At 36.5% G+C, this 21,095-nt stretch overlaps 1 protein-coding gene across 1 annotated transcript in view; it reads left to right on the top strand.

Moving 5' to 3' along the window:
* Positions 1-18,086, top strand: part of RDX (radixin) — a gene marked incomplete at its 5' end in the record, with an annotated part of 55,954 nt that extends 37,868 nt beyond the window's left edge. The window contains 4 exon segments of the mRNA NM_001009576.1: positions 9,691-9,851; positions 11,146-11,238; positions 15,878-16,120; positions 17,565-18,086. Of these exon segments, the coding sequence (NP_001009576.1) occupies positions 9,691-9,851; positions 11,146-11,238; positions 15,878-16,120; positions 17,565-17,729 (662 nt within the window). The 3' untranslated portion in view covers positions 17,730-18,086.

The following is a 21,095-nucleotide window of genomic DNA, read 5'->3' as shown; positions in this document are numbered from 1 at the left end:
GAAGTGACTCATAAATCATTAAATAGAACCTTTCTAACATTTTACATTCCTATAATTCATCATTGTTAAATTATTCAGCTTCCTTTATCATCCTTTTAATCATCTTTAAAATATATATATTGGTGACTGTATTTGAGATATAATACAACCAAACTTGGATTTAGTTACTGTTCCAGCAAATACCAAAGTGAATTTCCACCTTCAAAGGGACAAACCATATGAAAGAGTTGGGGGTATAGTGATATCATTCATTCTGGATACTTCCTGTACTGTACGAGGCACTGTTCTAGGTATTAGGGATACAGTACTGAACAGATAAGGTTTCTGCTCTCATGTAGCTTACACTTTATTGAGAAAAGATGGAGTAATAAAATTAACAGATAATAAAAATCATTTTATGTAGTTCTAAAGTGCTGTGGGGGAGATAAGCAGGGTAATGCGATAAAAGTAGTAATTGTGAATGGGAGGGGCTTGTCCACTTTAGATATACACTGTTTACATATAGGGGGAAAGCTTGACTTCTGTCATTAACTTGGAAAATGACCATAGCAAGTCATTGTAGCCCCCAGATTTCCTTAGGTTCCTGATTTCTAAAATGGAAGTAAACCCTAACTTAGCTTTCTGAGATTTTTTTGAAATAAAGTCATTTTAAATTTTTTCTGTCATTGAAGTTTTTTCATACCTCTTAGGTGTAAGGCTCAATGAATTTTTACAAAGTGAATTTATTTTTCTAACTACCCAGAACAAGATATAAAACATTACCTTTATTCAGAGAACCACCCTCCCACCCGCCACATCCTTCACAGTCATCTTTTATCCCAAGTGGTGACATACATCATTCTGATTTATCTCATCATAAAGTTTAGTTTCACCTTCTTTCCAGTAGCTTTGTTGAGATATAATTCACATACCACACAGCCATTTGAAGTGTACAGTTCAATAGCTTTTAGTATGTTTGCAGAGTTGTGTAGCTGTCACCATTTTAGAAGTTTCATCACCCCCAGAAGAAATCCCATACCTGTTAGCAGTCACTTCCCAACTCTTCCCAGTTGTCTGTCCCCAGCTCTAAACTACTAATTTACTTTTTATTTTGATAGACTTGCCAGTTCTGGCATTTCATATGAATGTAGTCATGCAAAATGTAGTCTCTTGTGACTTTTGCTGAGCATAATGCTTTCAAGGTTCATCCAGATGTAGCATGTAACAAGGACTGTATTGCAGAATAATAATCCATTCTATGCATACAATACTGCATTTTTTCATCAATTGTTGGACATTTGGGTTGTTTCCACTGTTTGGCTATTGTAAATACGCTGCTATGAAGATCTGTATACTAGTTATTGTGTATCTGTATGTTTTCATTTCTTTTGGGTATTAGCCTGGGAGTGGAATTGCTAAATCACATGGTAACTCTATGTTTAATATTTGGAGGACCTGTCAGACTGATTTCTAGACCAACTATATACCATTTTACATTCCCATGTTTTCTCCACATCCTCACCAACACTTGTTAATGTTTGTCTTTTGGATTATAGTCATCCTAAAGGGTATGAAGTGGTATCTCATTGCGGCTAGATTTGCATTTCCTAATCGCTAATGATGTTGAGCATCTTTCCATATGCTTATTGGCCATTTATATATCTTTTTTGAAAAATGTATTTTCACATTTTGTACCTATTTTCATCTCTGTCTTTTTGATGTTGAGGTGTTAACAGTTATTTATATATCTGTATATAAATCTCTTATCAGATGTATGGTATACAAGTATTTTCTCCCATTCTGTTTTCACTTTGTTGATGGTGTTCTTTGGTTTTAAAATTGAATGAAGTCGAGTTTATTTACTTTTTTGCTTTTATTGCTTATACTTTTGGTGTCATGCCTTAGAATCATCTTGTCTGTGTTTGAACTATATATAAATGAATTCATGTATATTTATTTTTTGCTTCCCTTTGCTCAAACTTATGCATGTAGCTGTAGTTCCTTTTTTTTTTTTTTACGTTGTGTAATACTCTGTTGCATATCTATATTGAAATTTAACCATTCTACTGGTGATGTACATTTGGGATATTTCCAGTTTGGGCTGTTATAAAATAAGGCTTCTGTGAGCATTCTTGAAGGTAGCACTTGGCATACTTATCTACTAATTTGTGGGATGTAGACACCTAGGAGTGGAATTGCAGGATCACAGCTGTGGTAGAAGCTGCCAGCATTTTCCCAGAGTGATTGTATCAGTTTTCATTCCTATCAGTAGTGAATGAAAGTTCATTTGTTCTGTGTCTTCATCATTATATCCACCCCTTGTTATCATCAGGGTTTCTTTTTTGCTTTGGTTAGCCATTCTGGTGAATACAGTGAGTATGGTACATTTTCTCGATGTAATTGAGCACCTTAGCAAATGCTTATAGCTGTCTGTGAAGTGCCTTTTCACTTGTTTTGCCCATTCAAAAAAAATTGGGGGAGTTCCCATTGTGACTCAGTGGGTTAAGAACCCTACTAGTATCCATGGGGATGCAGGTTCGATCCCTGGCCTTTTTAAGGATCCAGTTTTGCTGTGAGCTGCAGGCTAGGTTGCAGATGCGGCTTGGATCCTGTGTTGCTGGTCTGTGGTGTAGACCAGCAGCTGCAGCTCCGATTCGACCCCCTAGCCTGGGAACTTCCATATGCTTGAGGGAGGCCCTAAAAGAAAAAAATTTTTTCAATTTGCTTCCTTTTTTTACTGATCTGTAAGAGTTCTTCACATGTATTATTAAAAATCCAGTTTACCTTTTTTGCTTTCTTACTGGTGTCTTTTTTGGGGTGGGGCCGAACCCACGGCATATGGAGGTTCGCAGGCTAGGGGTCCAGTTGGAGCTGTAGCTGCTGCCCTACACCAGAGCCACAGCAACACGGGATCTAAGCTGCATCTACAGCCTATGCAGGACAGGGATCCAGCCTTCGTCCTCATAGATATTAGTCAGATTCCTTTCCGCTTAGCCACAACGGGAACTCCTAATGGTGTCTTTTAATGAAAAGACATTCTTTTTTTTTTTTTTTTTTTTTAATTTTGAAAGGCAGTTTGCTGTGCATTGTGTATCATCTTCTTTTTTTTTTTTATAATTTTTTTATTTTCCCACTGTATAGCAAGGGGGTCAGGTTATCCTTACATATATACATTACAATTACATTTTTTTCCCCACCATTTGTTCTGTTGCAACATGAGTATCTAGACAAAGTTCTCAATGCTACTCAGCAGGATCTCCTTGTAAATCTATTCTAAGTTGTGTCTGATAAGCCCAAGCTCCCGATCCCTCCCACTCCCTCCCCCTCCCATCAGGCAGCCACAAGTCTCTTCTCCAAGTCCATGATTTTCTTGAAAAGACATTCTTAACTTTAAGTTCCATTTATCATTCTTTTTCCTTATGATTATGAATGTATTTTTCTTTACTGCCTTCTGGAAACTTTGTTTTACCTTTCACATTTAGGTCCACAATCCGTATATAAGTGATTTTTATAAGCGTCAAGGTCTTTCTTTTTTTCCATATTTATTTCTAACTTACCCAGACACATTTATTGCAAGGACTGTCCTTTCCCTTTTGTACCATACATAGCATCACGTTTGTCACAAATCCAGAAAACTGTATGTATGGGTCTGTTTCTAGAATGTTTTGTTCTACTTAGCTATTTGTCTGTCTTACTGCCAGTTTCACAATGTTCAGTTATTAGTTGTATCCAAACATATTTTTAACTAACACGTCTCATAAATGAATAATAGATATACGATAAAATGGTAGGAAGCATGTTTCAAAGACAAGGCAATACTTGGACTTCCACAGTACTTAGACTTTATCTTTTACCTTTAATCATTTATGGCATTAATTGTTGACTGTTACACATTATATGCTTTTATTAATTATAATCCTGAAGTTGAGAAAAGGAAAATAATTACTCAATAAAGTTGTTACAGGTAGCCATTTAATTTATAGCAGGACAAACTAAAGTCTCCAGAAGAGTTGTATACCTGCCCAGACTTAGACCCCTCCATTTAAGTCAGCAGTCTGAGTATTCTGCACACCTCACACCCTAAACCCCTCCGGTGGTATTAAGTGACGCGCCTCCTGAATCATTCCTAGCTTGGTAGTCTTCTCTTTGCTTGCTGTATTAACTATGCTTTCCCTTTCCTCCCATCTTCTGTAGCCTCCCGTTCTAGTCATGTATAAGCGTTTTCTGAACAGTTTCTGAAGAGGAAATTCTGGAAATGGAAAGTTCAGGAGAGGAAGATCAGCTCTTGAGTTGTCTTTGCCGAATACCTCTGTGGGTTAAGGATGTAGTAACAGTTTCTGAATGTGGTGATAAGCTCCTTGACTCTGCTCTATCTTCCAAAGTTGGTGTTTCTGTCTAGCTTTTCTGTTAGGTTTACCACTGCTGCCCAGTGGCCTTTTTGGATTTTCTTTCCTTAACCTTTCATTCTCAGCCACAGGGGAGTGCACATGCTCTTCACATTTGCAGTTTTTCAGTTGTGCTGTTTATTTGAGGTGGGAAGGGATTTCTTCTTCTTTTTTTTAATGCATGATTCTAGTGCGGTGGCTCACTGTATTGCTAAAATAAAATCTGTAGTATATTTGGGTCCCTGTCAAAGAGCTCCTGAATTTTTAGCTGGTGTCTCTAGAGGGACTATGAATTGTGAGCCTAAATGTTAAAGGTGGAATGAAGTTTCTAGATGGTAGTAAATGAGAGAATGTATTTATAACCTTAAGGAAAAGATTGATAAATTGGGCTTGTATAGTTATGAAAGGGACTCTGGCCCTTGGCATCTTTGCAGAGGGTTTATAGACCCCTGAAAATCGGTTTCTGCATTGTCGTCAGTGTTCTTCTGGCCTTGGATTCTTTCTTCATGCTTTGCTTTTTTTCCAGCTCTCCCAGATGAGCAGTACCCATCGTAGGTCATTTTAATGACCTTGTTTGCTAACCCCAGTACCTGGGTAATGTGTAGGCCTGTTCTGTAGTCTGTTTTCCCTTTTGGAGGCAAGGGGAGGGGGTCAGAGGGGCTCGTTTGGTCCTCTCTGATATACCTGGTAATTTTGGTTGAATGCCCAACGTTGTATGTGAAAAGTTAACAGACTTTGGATGGTGTTATCTCCCTATAGAGAAGATTTAATTTTCTTTTGACAGGTAGACTATGTGCAGGTCACCTTGGTGGAATGAGCTGGGTTTCAGGCTCTGTTAAGGTTGGTCTCTTTCTGGTTTTCCCTCATTGTTAGTCTATAGCCTTTTGGGGTGTTATCTGAAAGTCTGCGAATTTACTGGGACCCTTCCATCTTAGAGGGCCCTCAACTCCAACCTTTGACTCAGCTGCAAAAGAACTGATCTCTCTGGTCAGCTCTTTACTGTCTTACAGCTGCTTTTTACTTGTTTCCCTACTATCTCAACCTATGTGTGTACACGTTAGGATTTGGCAAAGAGCATGCAGATTTTGAGGCTTTTCCATTTACTGCTTTTTAGGATTTTCTCCTTTCAAGCCTTGGATGCATTGGCAGCTCCAAAGTCTAAATCTGCCTTCGAGCCTGATAGAATACTGTAGGCTCTGCTTCTATTCCACCCACTCTCCTGGGAATGTTAAATACCTGATTTTTCTATATAAAATAAACAAGTTCAGGATACACACAACAAAGCTATGTTTGTTTGCACTTCTTTCTTAAAAGGTACATATATCATTTTGCACCTTGCTGTTTTCAATTAATGTAATTTTGGAAGTCATTCCATATGCTTTCATAGAGAGCTTCCTTACTCTTTTTATGATAGCATAATACCCCGTTGCTTAGATGTAGTACAGTTGCTTTAAAATTGCTTTTTCAGTAAATAATCGTATTCTGTGATTTCTAAAAATTTTGATATTGTAACTTTTACTTGCTTTTCTTTTACAGTACTATTAGTTCTTTCCCCAGGGGAAAAATAAACTATTCCCCTAGACTGGAAATAAGAAGAAAAAAATCTATAGTCCTTTTGGGATATTTTGTTTATTAATACTATTTTCACTAATACTGTTACAATTATATAGCTTCCGAGTTTTGCCCTTGGAGGTAACACTAGAGATCATTTGGCTTGAAAAGTCTTAGACCTGTCACAGTCAAGTGATGCTTGTGTTCAGGCCTGATTGAGAAAGAGAAGCTTTCACGGACCTGATTCGCTTGAAGAAAAATAATTTCCCTAGTCTACTCCCAATTAAATTCCATAGCTTTCTGCATCGGTATACCATGCCTGTTAATGCGAGAAACAGTTTATTCTTTTTTTTTTTTTTTTTTTTGGCTATTTCTTGGGCCGCTCCCGCGGCATATGGAGGTTCCCAGGCCAGGTGTTGAATCGGAGCTGTAGCCACTGGCCTACGCCAGAGCCACAGCAACATGGGATCCGAGCCGTGTCTGCAACCTACACCACAGCTCACGGCAACGCCGGATCGTTTAACCCACTGAGCAAGGGCAGGGATCGAACCCGCAACCTCATGGTTCCTAGTCGGATTCGTTAACCACTGCGCCACGACGGGAACTCCAGAAACAGTTTATTCTTATAACCTTTCATCTTCATCCTAAAGAGCTGATATTCTAAAAGAAGCCGTATTCTTTGGTACCCTCTTCCCGCATGCCAGACCTCAGAAATTGTAGGTTCTAGATTTTTATGACCCAGATGGGTAGAACATTGATATTATTCACTTTTCTCATGTAATGCTTCTCCGCAACGGGTTCTAACTGGATCCAAGGTCCAGAGGGGTGTTTGTTTCATAGAAATACTCTAATTTGTGGGTTTACAAATTTTTTCTATAAAAGGCTGGATAGTAAATATTTGAGGTTTTGCGAACCTCATGGTCTCTGTTGTAGCTGTCAACTCTGCCACTGCAGCATGGAAACAGTTATTTACAGTACCTAAATAAATGAGGCTGTGTGTTCCAGTAAAACGTTATCTACAAAAATAAGGTGTTGGGAGTTCCCGTTGGTGGTGCACGGAAAGGAATCCAACTAGGAACCATGAGGTTGGGGGTTCGATCCCTGGCCTCGCTCAGTGGGTTAAGGATCTGGCGTTGCTGTGAGCTGTGGTGTAGGCTGGCAGCTAGTTCCAGTTAGACCCCCAGCCTGGGAACCTCCATATACCGTGGATGCGGCCCTAAAAGGACAAAAGATTAAAAAATAAATTAAGGTGTGGGGTTGGGTTTGGTCAGTAGGTCACAATGACCAATCATTGTTAACTGGAGAGAGTCACTTCCAAGCCTTCCTTTCTACAAGAGACTAGAGTAGATTTGAAGTTTTCAATATATTTTCAACATTTAAAAAAAATTAAACTTTTGTATAATTCTTAAAATACCACAAAACAACTATGGCTTCATCTGCTGTTCTTTAAATTACTACTTAGTACAAGAAAACTGCTAGAAAACATTGAATAATGGGGAATGTTTATTTTGAAATTTAACCTTGTTACCCAAACTTATTTTTCTTTATCATCTCATAGTATATAAAGAATTTTAATTATGAGGGAAAATAAAGTTGTTTTGATTTATAAACTTTTCTTAGTTATTTGTTTGCTTGTTTACAAAAAGAATAGAGCCATGAACTGTGTAAGCTTTACTTTATGTATCAGCCAGTGAGATGAAAGGAATGATGATAGGAAAAGTGTGATAAGCTAGCTTTGATGTCCAAGCTTTAGAAGACAGATACTAAAGTGAATAATCTAGAATTTAGCTGTATTAACATCTTGCATTATATACATCTCATTTTAATAGCCAAATAGGAACATAGAATTTTTACATTTTATCTACAATGTAGTCATTTTTCTTCCCAACCCTCTCAAAATCCCCGAAGTCTTAACTGCCATTATTTAAATTAGTTTCGACAAAAAGAAGAAAAGAAAGTAAGAACAGGACTAGGTGATTTATACATTACAGTTACCCTTGAAAACTTTTGACATCGAGATTTTCAGTTTTGCCTCTTTTCTAAAGTATATAGAAAGGGTGAGTCAGTCATTCTTTGGAGGACATTGTACCCACTTTCTGTTGTCTTCTGTCATAAAATGTCAGTGCTATTAAACAAAATTGTCAGAATAATATTTAAATTTAGTACTTTTGGCAGAGAGTGGGAGAGACCATACTTAACAGCATGTGGAAGTTTTCTGGCCAGAGATGGAATCCACACCACAGTGGCAACTTGGGATGCTGCAGTGACAACACTGGATCCTTAACCTGCTGTGCCACAAAGGAACTCCTAAAATTAGTACCTTTTTTTTTTTTTTTTAGTCTTTTTTAGGGCAGCCATGGCCTATAGAGGTTTCCAGGCTAGGGGTCGAATCAGAGCTATAGCCGCCAGCCTACACTTCAGCCACCGCAACGAGCGATCCAAGTCGCTTCTGCAGCCTACACCAAAGCTCATGGCAATGCTCGATCCTTAACCCACTGAGCGAGCCCAGGGATTGAACCTACGTCCTCATGGGTACTAGTCAAATTCGTTTCCACTGAGCCACAGTGGGAACTCCTAAATTAGTACTTTTAAATTGATTTAAAATCTTTTGGCTTTGTGCTAGTATTATTTTCCTTTCTCATTCGACTCATTAGAATAAGAAAGAGAATTAACTTTATGATCTGTATACTTATGGGTTAAAATTCATCTCATCTCCAAATACTGTCTTCTTGCTTGATTAATGGGTATGTACTAGTAACTCAGAATTTTCAGTTATGTATATTAATTCACATCAAAATTTCTATTCGAGTCAGTAACTGTTATTTTCAGTCTTTTTTTTTAAATAACATATGGAAGTTCCTGGGCTAGGAGTCATATCTGAGCTGCAGCTGCAGGCCTACGACCATAGCCACGGCAACACCAGATCTGAGCTGCATCTGTGACCTTTGCTGCAGCTTGCAACAATGCTGGACCTTTAACCCACTGAGGGAGGCCAGGAATCAAATCCGCATCCTCTAGGAGACTGTTGGGAGACTATGTTGAGTTCTTAACCTGCTGAGCCACAGTGAGAACTCCCAGTATTATTTTCAATCCATGTTTGCCTATCCAGTACTTAGTGTAGATAAGTTAAAGCGTGTATACAAGTTTTAAAGTGTTATTTTATAGATTTTTTCTTTTTTTAAAAAATTGTATGAAAAATTTTATTTATTTATTTATTTATGCCAGTCCAAAAACATATTTAAATACAGTATTTAGAAAGATGGCTGTATTTTTTTTTTTTTGTCTTTTTTTTTTTTTTGTCTTTTTGCCTTTGCTAGGGCTGCACCTGTGGCACATGGAGATTCCCAGCCTAGGGGTCCAACTGGAGCTATAGTCACCGGCCCACACCACAGCCACAGCAACACCAGATCTGAGCTGGGTCTGAGACCCACACTACAGCTTACGGTAACACCGGATTTATAGATTTTTTTCTAAACTAGTTTGTTTAGGTCAAAAGTTTGGAGAGAGTATTTTTGAAAAATAAAGGATGTGCTTCTAGCTTTATTACATAACTTGAATTACATGGAACTTAAATTTCTTTACATTTTTGAATTGTGTAATAGAATTTAAAAGTTATTAGGCATTTGCCAAATTAAAAATGAGGTATATGTTCATTTGAAGATGTGATAAATTTTGGAAACTATACAGATTAGATTCCTTGCTACTATTTTGGTTTCTTTTGATAATGAGAAAATTTAAATTAATCTTTGTTTTGGGAAATACATATGTTTGACAGAACTGGAAGAACAGACTCGAAAAGCTCTAGAATTGGACCAGGAACGAAAACGAGCAAAAGAAGAAGCAGAAAGACTTGAAAAGGAGCGTCGAGCTGCTGAAGAGGCCAAGTCTGCTATAGCAAAACAAGCTGCAGACCAGATGAAGAATCAGGAGCAGCTGGTAAGAAGCCTGGGTTCTCTCTTAGAGAAAAAGAAGTTTAGACAAAGGCATGGACAAAATTGGTTCCACAGTTTCAGACTATTCACTCTCTGAACACAAAGGTGTCGGCTAATGATGTTTTCCATTCTTGTCACTGTGATCTGTGGGCTGTCACTGCAGGGAACCCATGTCTTTTATTCGAATGTATTTTAAAGCAGTAAGTAGAATAACAAAGGAATGTGAAAACTATGGACTAAATTGACCATTTCATATTTTCAGAGAGAAGAGCACCCATCATCACAAAGTACATTCCATTGTAAAAATAGACAATTCAGAGATAGCAGTAGTTAGTGTAATAAATGATCAACTTTGTGCAGCCCTTACCAAAAGTGTGTGGTAATGATCTAAAAATCAACAGTAAAATTTTATTCGTTAATAAGCACGAACAAAGTTAAGATAATGGCATCTAAACAAACAAACAGAAAAAACTTTGTAAAACTAAGTATATTATACCTTCTGGAAAGCAAACCAAAGATACAAGTGACTTAATAACAAAGTGTGAAAATAAGCCTAAAATGTTTATTCCTACTTTCAAAAAGAAACCTAAAAAATAAGACCATGAAAGATAAATGGAACCTTTTGCCACCAAAAAATCCTGATTCATTTAGACTTTGCAAAGCCACTGGCGTGTTTTACTTTAGGTAATTGACATTGTATGTATTCTGACTCCTATAAGATAACCGTAGGTTAACTATAAGATTGGCTGTAATTATTGAGTTTTTTGTGTGTTTAGTGGACTTAGAAATAATGAGTAGGTATGACACTTAGAAGATTTGAGGTTTAAATGTTGGTTCAGGTATTTACTTGCTATGTGTCTTTGGGTCTTTCTGAGCCTTCCTTTGATAAAAGGAATAATACCACCCAGTAGGATTGTTGGGGAATCAAATGAGATTGACAAAGTGCTGTTTAAACCATAAGGCAAATAGTAAACGTTTTTTCTTCCTTCTGTAGGCTTCAGCAAATATCATATTGATGAAAGTTACAAAATAGCTCCCAGGTTGTGAGTTTTAAGTTCCTGCTACTGAAACTGGAATGACTACATGTCTAAAATCTTAAAAAATTCACTTGTCTCCTTAATTCATTATATCTAATACAAATAAAATATTTATGCTCTTGAGGAAATACTTCCTTTTTTTAAATGGAAGACTATGAAAAACATATAAAACAGTCCGTGTACATTAAAACTTTGTTGGCTTATAAATTATTGAAAATATATTACATTTTTTAGTATTGGTAATTGTATTGTTTACTTTAGGCAGCAGAACTTGCTGAATTCACTGCCAAGATTGCCCTTCTTGAGGAAGCCAAGAAGAAAAAGGAAGAGGAAGCTACTGAGTGGCAACACAAAGTAATCATTTGTTCATTCACTATCAGTTATTGAACATCTCTTTTGTGCCCAGCAGGATGCTCCGTGTATAGAGATGAATATAAGATATGGTCTTGACTTAGAGGGGAAAAGGTTATCTCTGTGTATGAGTGTGCAGGTATTGTAGTTCATATTAATCTAGTACTTTGTCAGCACAGAAGGAATATTTAATTTCTCTGGGAATGAAGCAGGTGTTGGGGAAACCCTTATAAGTTTAAGCTGGCTCTGGAATAATACATTCAATTTTGGGGAGACAGAGGGAATTGAATGAGTGTAAGAAGTAGAAAAGTACACAGCAGATGTGAGGACAACTAGTAAGAGAATACAGCTTAGAGACTGGTTTCAGAAATTTTAGGGGTTGTAGCTGGAAAGTTAGGGAGGGAATTAGGTTGTGAAAGTCTTTAAATAAATGCCCTGCTAAGACAAGATGACGGGGTGGGGGGAGCGGGGGGGTCTGAAGACTTTGGGCTCTGAAATTTTCAGAACAGGATTGTAACATGATCAAGTATGGTTTTTTTTAACAGCTTAGCAGTCAGCATGAAGGATGGGTTGGGAAAGTGGGCAAGATTACTTAAGAACTAAGGATGTGGCACTGAGAAGACAGAGAAACAGGAATTATTGAAGGGTAGTTCGTGGTAGACTCAAGGGGGCCTGGCAAGCGAGTGATTGGATATTAAGTTGAATTAGAAGAATACAGTGAAGAAGATACTGAGATTTCTAATATGAGTTCCCACATAGATGAAACCACTGTTGTCTGAAATAGCATAAAAGTGAAAAATTAGGCTTTAGTCGGAAAGGTAGGGAATGTAAGATAGTGAGAGTTTAATTCAAATTTTAAATAATGTTAACTCTTAAAGGCAAGTCTAATAATTTTTTTACACTCAAAGGTGAATAGTTAGGAGATTTTTTCTATGACAAAATATAGAAAACAGTTTTATTTCACTCTTAAATTTTCTTTGTAGCACTTTGAATTTCATAGGAAAGTTGCTGTTGTTGGTGTGTGTGGTGTGTGTGGTGTGTGTGTGTGTGTGTGGTGTGTGTTTCTGTGTTTCTTTTTAGGGCTGCACCTGCAGCATATGGAAGTTCCCAGGCTAGGGGTTGAATTGAAACTGAAACAGGATCTGAACTGTGTCTGTGGCCTGTACCACAGCTCATGGCAACACCAGATCTTTAACCCACTGCAAAGCCAGGGATTAAACCCATGTCCTCATGGATGTTAGTCAGGTTCTTTAACACTGAGCCACAGCGTGAACTCCTGGGAAGTTTTTGATATTGAGAATTATGTATATATGTATATAGAATGCCATTCTCTTAACCTATTTGTTAACACTACTTTCTTTATTAGAATTTTATAAATCCCTTTTAGGGATGATTTATGAACTTCAAGGACACTTAAACTTTTAAAAATGAAAAACATAATCACAGAAGCAAATCCTCTGAATTGTAGACATTTGAAAATGCACATAAGAGAAAAATCTCATTCTTGCAAACTGGGATCACTATTTTAATACCTTAGTTCGTATCCTTCCAGGATCGTCTCCTATTTGCTTGTCTGTGTTTACATATACATTTCTGTGTTCAGAATAGATCATACTATACATACTCTTCCATTTTAGTCAGTTTTCATTTTGTCTAATATTAGACTATATTCAAAAGTTTTTCATCTAGATTTAATTGACATGTAATATATTTTCATGTATACAACACGATGATGCTATATTTGTATCTATTGTGAAACAGTCATCACAATAAGTCTAGTTAATATCCATCACCATATGTAGGTACAGATTTTTGTTTTTGGTGATGTAAACTTTTAAGATTTGTTTTCCTAACGACTTTGAAATACTAACTACAGTCCCCATGCTGTATGTACTTCATATCCCCACGACTCAGTTATTTTATAGCTGGAGGTTTTGTGCTTTTAAACTCCCCTCTCCATTCCTCTTCCACTTCCGCCTCTGGTAACCAGTCTGTTCTTTGTATCCATAAGCTCAATTTTTTTGTTTTTTGGAGTTTTTTTCCCCTCCTTTAGTTTGTTGTTTAGATTTCACATACAAGTGAGATCCTGTGATGATTTGTCTTTCTCTTTCTGACTTAATTCATTTGCATAATACCCTCAAGGTCCATCTGTGTTACTGCAGATGGCAAGATTTCCTTCTTTTTTATAACAGAATAATACTATTATATTATCATAGTCAAAATAATAATATTATATTAATAATAATAATATACACATATATATACATGGCACATTTTCTTTAATCTATGGTAGACACGGGTAGCTTCTGTATCTTGACTATTATAAATAATGCTGCAGCGAACATGAGATGGGGTTGGGAGTGCCTATATCTGTTTAAGTTAGTGTTTTTGTTTCCTGTGGATAAATATGCAGAAGTAGAATTGCTGGATCATTTGGTAGTTCTATTTTTAAGTTTTTAAAGAATCTTCATACTGTTTTCCACAGTGGCTGCACCAATTTACATTTCCAGTAAAAGTGAACAAAGGCTCCCTTTTCTCTACATCCTACCAACACTTGTTATTTCTTACCTTTTTGATGATAGCCATTCTTACAGGTATGAGGTGTTATCTCCTTGTGGTTTTGGTTTGCATTTCCCTGATGATTAGTGATGTTCAGCATCTTTCATGTGCCTGTTGACCATCTCTTTGTCTTCTCTAGAAAAATCTCTCTTCAGATCATCTGCTTATTTTTTTAATAGGATTTTTTTTCAGTTGAGTTGTATACATTCTTTATATATTTTGGGTATTAACCCCTTATCAGATACATGCTTTGCAGATATTTTCTCCCATTCTATATGTTGAACTTTACTTTTTTTCTTTCTTTCTTTCTTTTTTTTTTTTTTTGCTTTACAGAAGCTTTTTTAGTTTGAAGTAGTCCAAGTAGTCCCACTTGTTTATTTTTGCTTTTGTTGCTTTTGTTGTTAGTGTCAAATCCAAAAAATCATCTCCAAGACCATCAAGGAGCTTACCACCTATATTTTCTTCAAGAGTTTATGGTTTTAGGTCTTAAGTTCAAATCTTTGATCCATTTGAGCTGATTTTTGTGTATGGTGTAAATAGCTGTCTAGTTTCATCCTTTTGCATGTGGCTGTCTAGTTTTCCTAGCACCATTTATTGAAGACTGTCCTTTTTTCTATATTCTTGGCTGCTTTGTTGTAAATTAACTAACCAGATACGTAGGGTTTATTTCTGGGCACTCTCTTCAGATTTGACCTAGGCCACTGTCCAACTTTGCATCACATCTGTTTGCTCTAAGGATCTTTTTAAAGTAGGCCAGCTTGGAGGAGTTCCTGTCGTGATTTAGTGGAAACAAATCTGACTAGGTCCATGAGGATGCAGGTTCAATCCCTGGCCTTGCTTAATGGGTTAAGGATCTGGTGTTGCCATGAGCTGTGGTGTAGGTCACAGACGTGGCTTGGATCCCACGTTGCTGTGGCTGTAGGGTAGGCCAAGTAGCTACAGCTCCAGTTCAACCCCTAGCTTGGGAACCTCCATATTGCCATAGGTGCGGCCCTAAAAAAGACTAAATAATTAAATAAAGTGTCCCAGTTCTTCTCTTCATGATACTGGTTTAGTGACGGGACCTGCAGATTGATGATAGCCATATTTGTCTGGTTGCTTCCTTTACGGCGTCGTTCAGCTTATCCTCTTTTACCATCAGTATTTCTCGTAAGCTGGAAAATAAACCTAAAAAGTTGAAAGATTCAACTTAAAAGTTTCTGGCTACTGTGCCTTCTAGGTGAGACTTTCATAAAATTCATCATCCAAACTAGAATAGAACACTCTTGAGAGTGAGAGGGGGTATTGTTAATAATTACACTAGGACAACAGTGTAAAGCAGGACTTCTCTAGGCAAACCAGCACAATGTAATTACTCAAATAATTGGTGATGTTGGAAAGTTGCTATTGTATTATATTAGAAGACACTTAATATCTGATTAACCCACCATTAGTTCCTTTAATTGATCATTGGGTTGGAGTAATAGTCTGTTTCCTCCATTATCTGGTTATATTTTCTTGTCTCTAAAATGTAATCTATTTATTGTGGAATTTTTTGGCATTAATACCTATGTCCATTTCTCATCAACCATTTGTATAACAACTTCAGCAACCGTTTATAATCCTTGCCAGAGTTAATAGTTTTATTAGGATTTGCACAGTGGTGTCTTTAATTCTATCACCTGCTGGCATTCTTCTGTAAAAATAAACTTATATTAATAAGCCCTGTTTTGTTTTTTTGTCTTTTTGCTATTTCTTGGGCTGCTCCTGCGGCATGTGGAGGTTCCCAGGCCAGGGGTCGAATCGGAGCTTTAGTCATTAGTCTACTCCAGAGCCACAGCAATGCTGGATCCGAGCCGCATCTGCAGCCTACACCACAGCTCACGGCAACGCCAGATCATTAACCCACTGAGCAAGGGCAGAGATTGAACCCGCAACCTCATGGTTCCTAGTCGGATTCGTTAACCACTGCACCATGACGGGAACTCCAATAGGCCCTGTTTTCATTACCCTGAAGTATACTTGATATTAGAAAGAAAAGATAACTTGATTCTTTTCCCAGTTGTAAAAGTAAATTGCTGGTAAACTTATTTTTTCTGTTCAGGCTTTTGCAGCCCAGGAAGACTTGGAAAAGACCAAAGAAGAATTAAAGACCGTGATGTCTGCCCCACCTCCACCTCCGCCACCACCAGTCGTTCCTCCGACCGAAAATGAACACGATGAACATGATGAGAATAATGCTGAGGCTAGTGCTGAATTATCAAACGATGGGGTAATGAACCACAGAAGTGAGGAGGAACGTGTAACTGAAACACAGAAAAATGAGCGTGTTAAAAAGCAACTCCAGGTATTTAAAATTGCAGCTTTATGCACATTTAAGTGTAGTTTGCATTTTCTCCATTTATTAAGACAGACGTATTAAAAAGGAACATTTGATTTTGGAAGCCTTTAACTGTAGCCATCCTTGTGATGGTTTGTAGGTGTTTGGCCTGTAGTCACATTATTTCATGTTTTCTGTTTGTCCTTATTACCAGATGTTTGTTGGCCTTGTGTAATGAGGGCTTAATTATTAAGTTGTCATTTAATTAAAGCTTACCCATGTTAAAAAGTAGAATACAGTGGAGTTCCCTGGTGGCCTAGTGATTATGGATCTGGCATTGTCACAGCTACGGTGTAGGTTGACACCTGGCATGGAAGCTTCTGCATGCTGCAGGCACAGCCGAAACAACAACAAAAAGTAGAACATATCTTAATGCTGTATTTACAAAACAGATAAATTTAGTGTTTAAACAGTATACATTAGAAAGCAATGCTAATATAATAGATATTATGTGATCGGAATTTTTTTTTTGTCTTATGTCTTTTTTATTTTTAGGGCCTCACCCACGACATATGGATGTTCCCAGGCTGGGGATCTAATCGGAGCTGTTGCTGCTGGCCTACGCCAGAGCCACAGCAATGCCAGATCCGAGCCGAGCCGTGCCTGCAACCTACACCACAGCTCACAGCAACACCAGATCCTCACTGAGCAAGGCCAGGGATCAAACCCACAGCCTCATGGTTCCCAGTCGGATTAGTTTCCACTGTGCTACAACGGGAACTCCTGATCTGAATTTTTTTGTTCAGATTTTATAACAGCAGGCTAGTTCGTTAAATGTACACAATTAGATCAAAATAGTAATTTTATTGGACTTTATTCCAAGTAAGTTCTCTAATTTTTAAAATGGTGACATTTTTAAATGTTAATGAAGAAGAGAAAATAAGGTGATGGTTGTAATATATTATGACTTTGGAGAAGTTTTCTTTCATGGTATAGTTTTTTGGGGAGAGGGGGGCTGCGCCATGCCATGTGTAAGTTCCATAGGCCAGGGCTTGAACCCACCCCACAACAGCAACCTGAGCTGCTGCAGTGACAATGCCAGATCCTTAACCTGCTAAGCCACAAGGGAACTCCTAGATTTTAGATCGTATAGTAACATTCAGTAATGGCTATGTTGAACCTTCTGTAAGTCATTTCAAGTATTAGATGAGAAGGTTAAGGAAATTTAGAATAATACTGAAAATCATCATGGTTGAGGCCAAGAGTATATTCCTCTTTAACCACTGTCCCCACCATTACTAAAAGTAAAACAAACTTACATATTTTGAAAAAGAAGATTTCATTGTGGAAATTTTAATAAAAAAGTCAGAGATTTGTTAAAGATATATGTATTTTGTCTTTAAATCTTTTTCATATGTCTTTAAAATCTAAAAAAGTAATTATAGTTACATTTTTATTTTTTTTAATGTAGGCATTAAGTTCAGAATTAGCCCAAGCCAGAGATGAAACCAAGAAAACGCAAAACGATGTTCTTCATGCTGAGAACGTTAAAGCAGGCCGCGATAAGTACAAGACTCTGCGACAGATCCGACAAGGCAACACAAAGCAGCGTATTGATGAGTTTGAAGCAATGTGAGAGCTGTTATTTTGCATACATGTTCTTCATAAGCTGAACCACCAACAGAGAAAAGCAGGCCTTTGCAGATGTGATGGAATGCCTCCCACCTTGCCAAAGCACTTGTACCAGTCTGACTGTGGTGGCTAAAAGACACAGGGGAGCTCGTCAGCATTAAGGCAGTGTAATACCATCCTTGGTTTTCTTTTTCTTTTGGGCCAGGGAATGGAGAACAGTGTTCCATCACCTCCTTTTTCACGTTTTTCATTTTCCTTTTTTTTCTGTTGTTACAGATTAACACTAATTATCATGTTTGACAAATGTGTATGTATGATTTAAGCACTTTGTACATTTTAAAGGATGATGTGACTTAATGAGTGTTTTCCCCCTCTCCTTCCATATCTTACTGCATGTATTTCCACATTTTCTCTCACTCATGTTTTCTCTGTGTGTCCTTCTCATACCTTGACCTGCCGTGTAACCATAATGCAGCTCATTGGCAGTGATTAAAGTGAGCATGGGTGGCAGGGTGGTCAGTCTTTGGTCATTGTGTAGAAGATGGCTGTGAATCATGAAAAAGATTAGAATGTTTAACAGGGTAGTGTATAGCTGGTGGTTAATTTTCTTAATTCCCAATTTAATAACATTAAGGGATTGCAGTCACCTTTGACCACTGAATTGGTGTTTCATCTCCTGTCATCCTTTGATTTTCTTTGTTTGCAGATTTCACAAAGGTATAGACAGCAGGTAGTAAGTAGTTCCCTAGGAGAGTTTATTGATGAAATCCTAGTGCAGATAACAGTTGTCTTTGAAAGATTTTTAAAGTTTCATTCTTTCATAGATTGATTTTGAAAAATGGATGTTTAATAAAAGAAAATATACATTTGTTGGTAATTGATTACATCATTTAAAAAACCCTGGACCTTTCTGGAAGGGCAGTGTATGAAAACATCAGTCCCAAGGAGAGACAGTAATACTACCTCACTCCTACACCTGCGATGACTGGTTATTCAGACACAGTGAAGTGTGTAAGCTCTATGTTTTATAGACATAGTGATACTTTCAATCATGAAGGAATATTTTTGAGATTTCCTTTTCCTTCAGAATATCTTAAGAGTGCTAAATTTTAACTGCCTTTTTGTTGAGGTGAACTGTGGGACTCTGATTTGTAATAAAATTGTTAAGCTCTCACTGATATACTATCTTCCTGGAGGGGTGTTGTATGTCTGAGGAAGTGTGAGAGAGTGAGAGAAAGGTTGTGTGTGTGTGTGTGTGTGTGTGAGAGAGAGCGAGAGAGAGCACGCGTGCACCCTTGTAGCATATGAAGAGTGTCTGATCCTTCATTTCTTAATGTAATTGTTACATAATCATTTTAGCATATTTGGTTTCTAAATCATTGTGCTTATTTTTTTTAATCTTGAACTAAAAATACTTAAATTTGGTTTGTTCTGTTTTAGAAATTTTATTTTTAGGTTATATCAATTTCAGTTATGTTTTACAAAGAAATCTTTCCAGTTTGAAAGATGTTCAATATTCACATGTTCTAACATTTTCTTTATTAATAAAACATCTAGATTTGGAGATAGGAAAGCCTTGTTTTCTCTGTGTGGTTCAGCTACCTTCCATTTGATATTATGCATTCAAATTTATGTTTATTAAAATTGCCATTTTGTTAGACATTTTTCATGCACGGTAGATTCAAGTTATGTCTGAAAATATCTTTTGTGTTTTTTGATTTTGCTGACTTTGAAAGGATTAATCTGGGCAGACATTATGAAAAGGAAAGGTTGCATTTAATATATTTTTGGGGACTTAGGACAAAAGATAACTGGTTAACCTTGAAGTGGCTGTTGTACGGTGGTTGTGCACATGCTTCAGAGCACCGTGGAAGAGAGTGATTCTGCTTGCAGCATGTTAGAGGAATAGATGGTGACCCTTACTGGTCACAGTTTAAAGCATGTGTTCACTCTTCCAAAGCATTAAAGCGATTGCCATAATAGGTAAAAACATGGATTTTCATTGGATTTTTATTTCCTTCATTTTTGAATTGTGTGCACTACCATTCCTACATCAGTTTGATATCAGTGTTGAAAAATTACCGGTTATTTTTGCTGTTTATAGTCTATTTGTAGATTAGATTAAAATGGATTCGATCCATTTTTAAAGCTGTGTGAATTTTTTCTAAACAGGAACAACTCTTTGCAATATGAGTTTTCATTAAACAATTAAAACTTTTATTATTAGCAGTTGAGAAGCACATGTTCATATAGCAATGTAAACATATATTAATGAGTATTTGGTAAATTCCAACAGGCTTTTACCATTAGAATTATTTTGTGTTGTACAATTAAGTTACAGTTACATCTATATAATTTTGGATAACATTCATTGGTTAATAACAATAAAGTGACAAAAGCTTATGCCTTCAAGGTCCACTGTTGTTATTTAACATAGATTTTTTTTGTATATTTCCTGAAAATTATCTCTATTAGATCCATGAATCATCACATCTTAAAAATGAGAAGTGGATAGGAAAAATTTCAAAATCCTCATACATTTACTCTTTCCCCCCAGTTATATATCTCTTTTGATATGGAAGTAATAGTGATTGTTAATTCTGTGGGAAAATACAATCATTAAAATAAATTGACTCTCTTTGTAATAGAAAACCATTTAAGACTTCCAATCATTGATTTTATTGTATAGTGAATATTTAGTTTCTTTTCCTCAGGAAAAAACAATTTGTCATTGATTAATCTCACTATTAAAATACTAGTGTTCTTTAAAAAACTGTATATTGAGTGCACCTACTTAAAAAATTCTTACTAATTTTTAACATAAAAATTATTCTTGAACAAATGATAAATATTTTCTAAGAATAGTAAAACCAGGTGTCTTCTTGGTTTATAGTAATGTTTAACAGTCCCTTTATTATTTCTACTCTCAAAGGCAGGTAGTGAGCTCTTTACTCTGATTCTGTTAGAAAAGTGAATTTTATATTAAGGTTTTGCTTTATATCTAAGAGTTTTTCTTTAAGAACTAGAATTAGCGCTTAGATATCTTAGATTGTATTGGAACTCACTCCTGGTTAATCATTTAAAAAAATGATAGTTTCAACGTTAGTGTTGTGATTAAAAATAAAAAATGCCCACCACTTTCTTAGTTCTTATCGCCTGTTGATTGGTGATATTTTTAGTTTTTAGATCCCAAAGCACCTTATTTTGTCTCTGCATAATGAAAATAATTAAAATTTTATTTTAATTATTTAAAATCTAGAACTTGAAACAGAAGTTTAGGAATTAGCATTAGTTTACTGAACCAAGTAATAAGCCAAATCTTAGATATCTTTAATAAGAAAACATTTAAATATGGAATTGCACCGATAAT

This window comes from Sus scrofa, chromosome 9 (assembly GCF_000003025.6).
Source record: "Sus scrofa isolate TJ Tabasco breed Duroc chromosome 9, Sscrofa11.1, whole genome shotgun sequence".
In the NCBI taxonomy this organism is placed as follows: Eukaryota; Metazoa; Chordata; class Mammalia; order Artiodactyla; family Suidae; genus Sus; species Sus scrofa.
The sequence above is the reverse complement of the archived record's forward strand: the minus strand, read 5'-3'. Positions and strand labels throughout refer to the sequence as shown.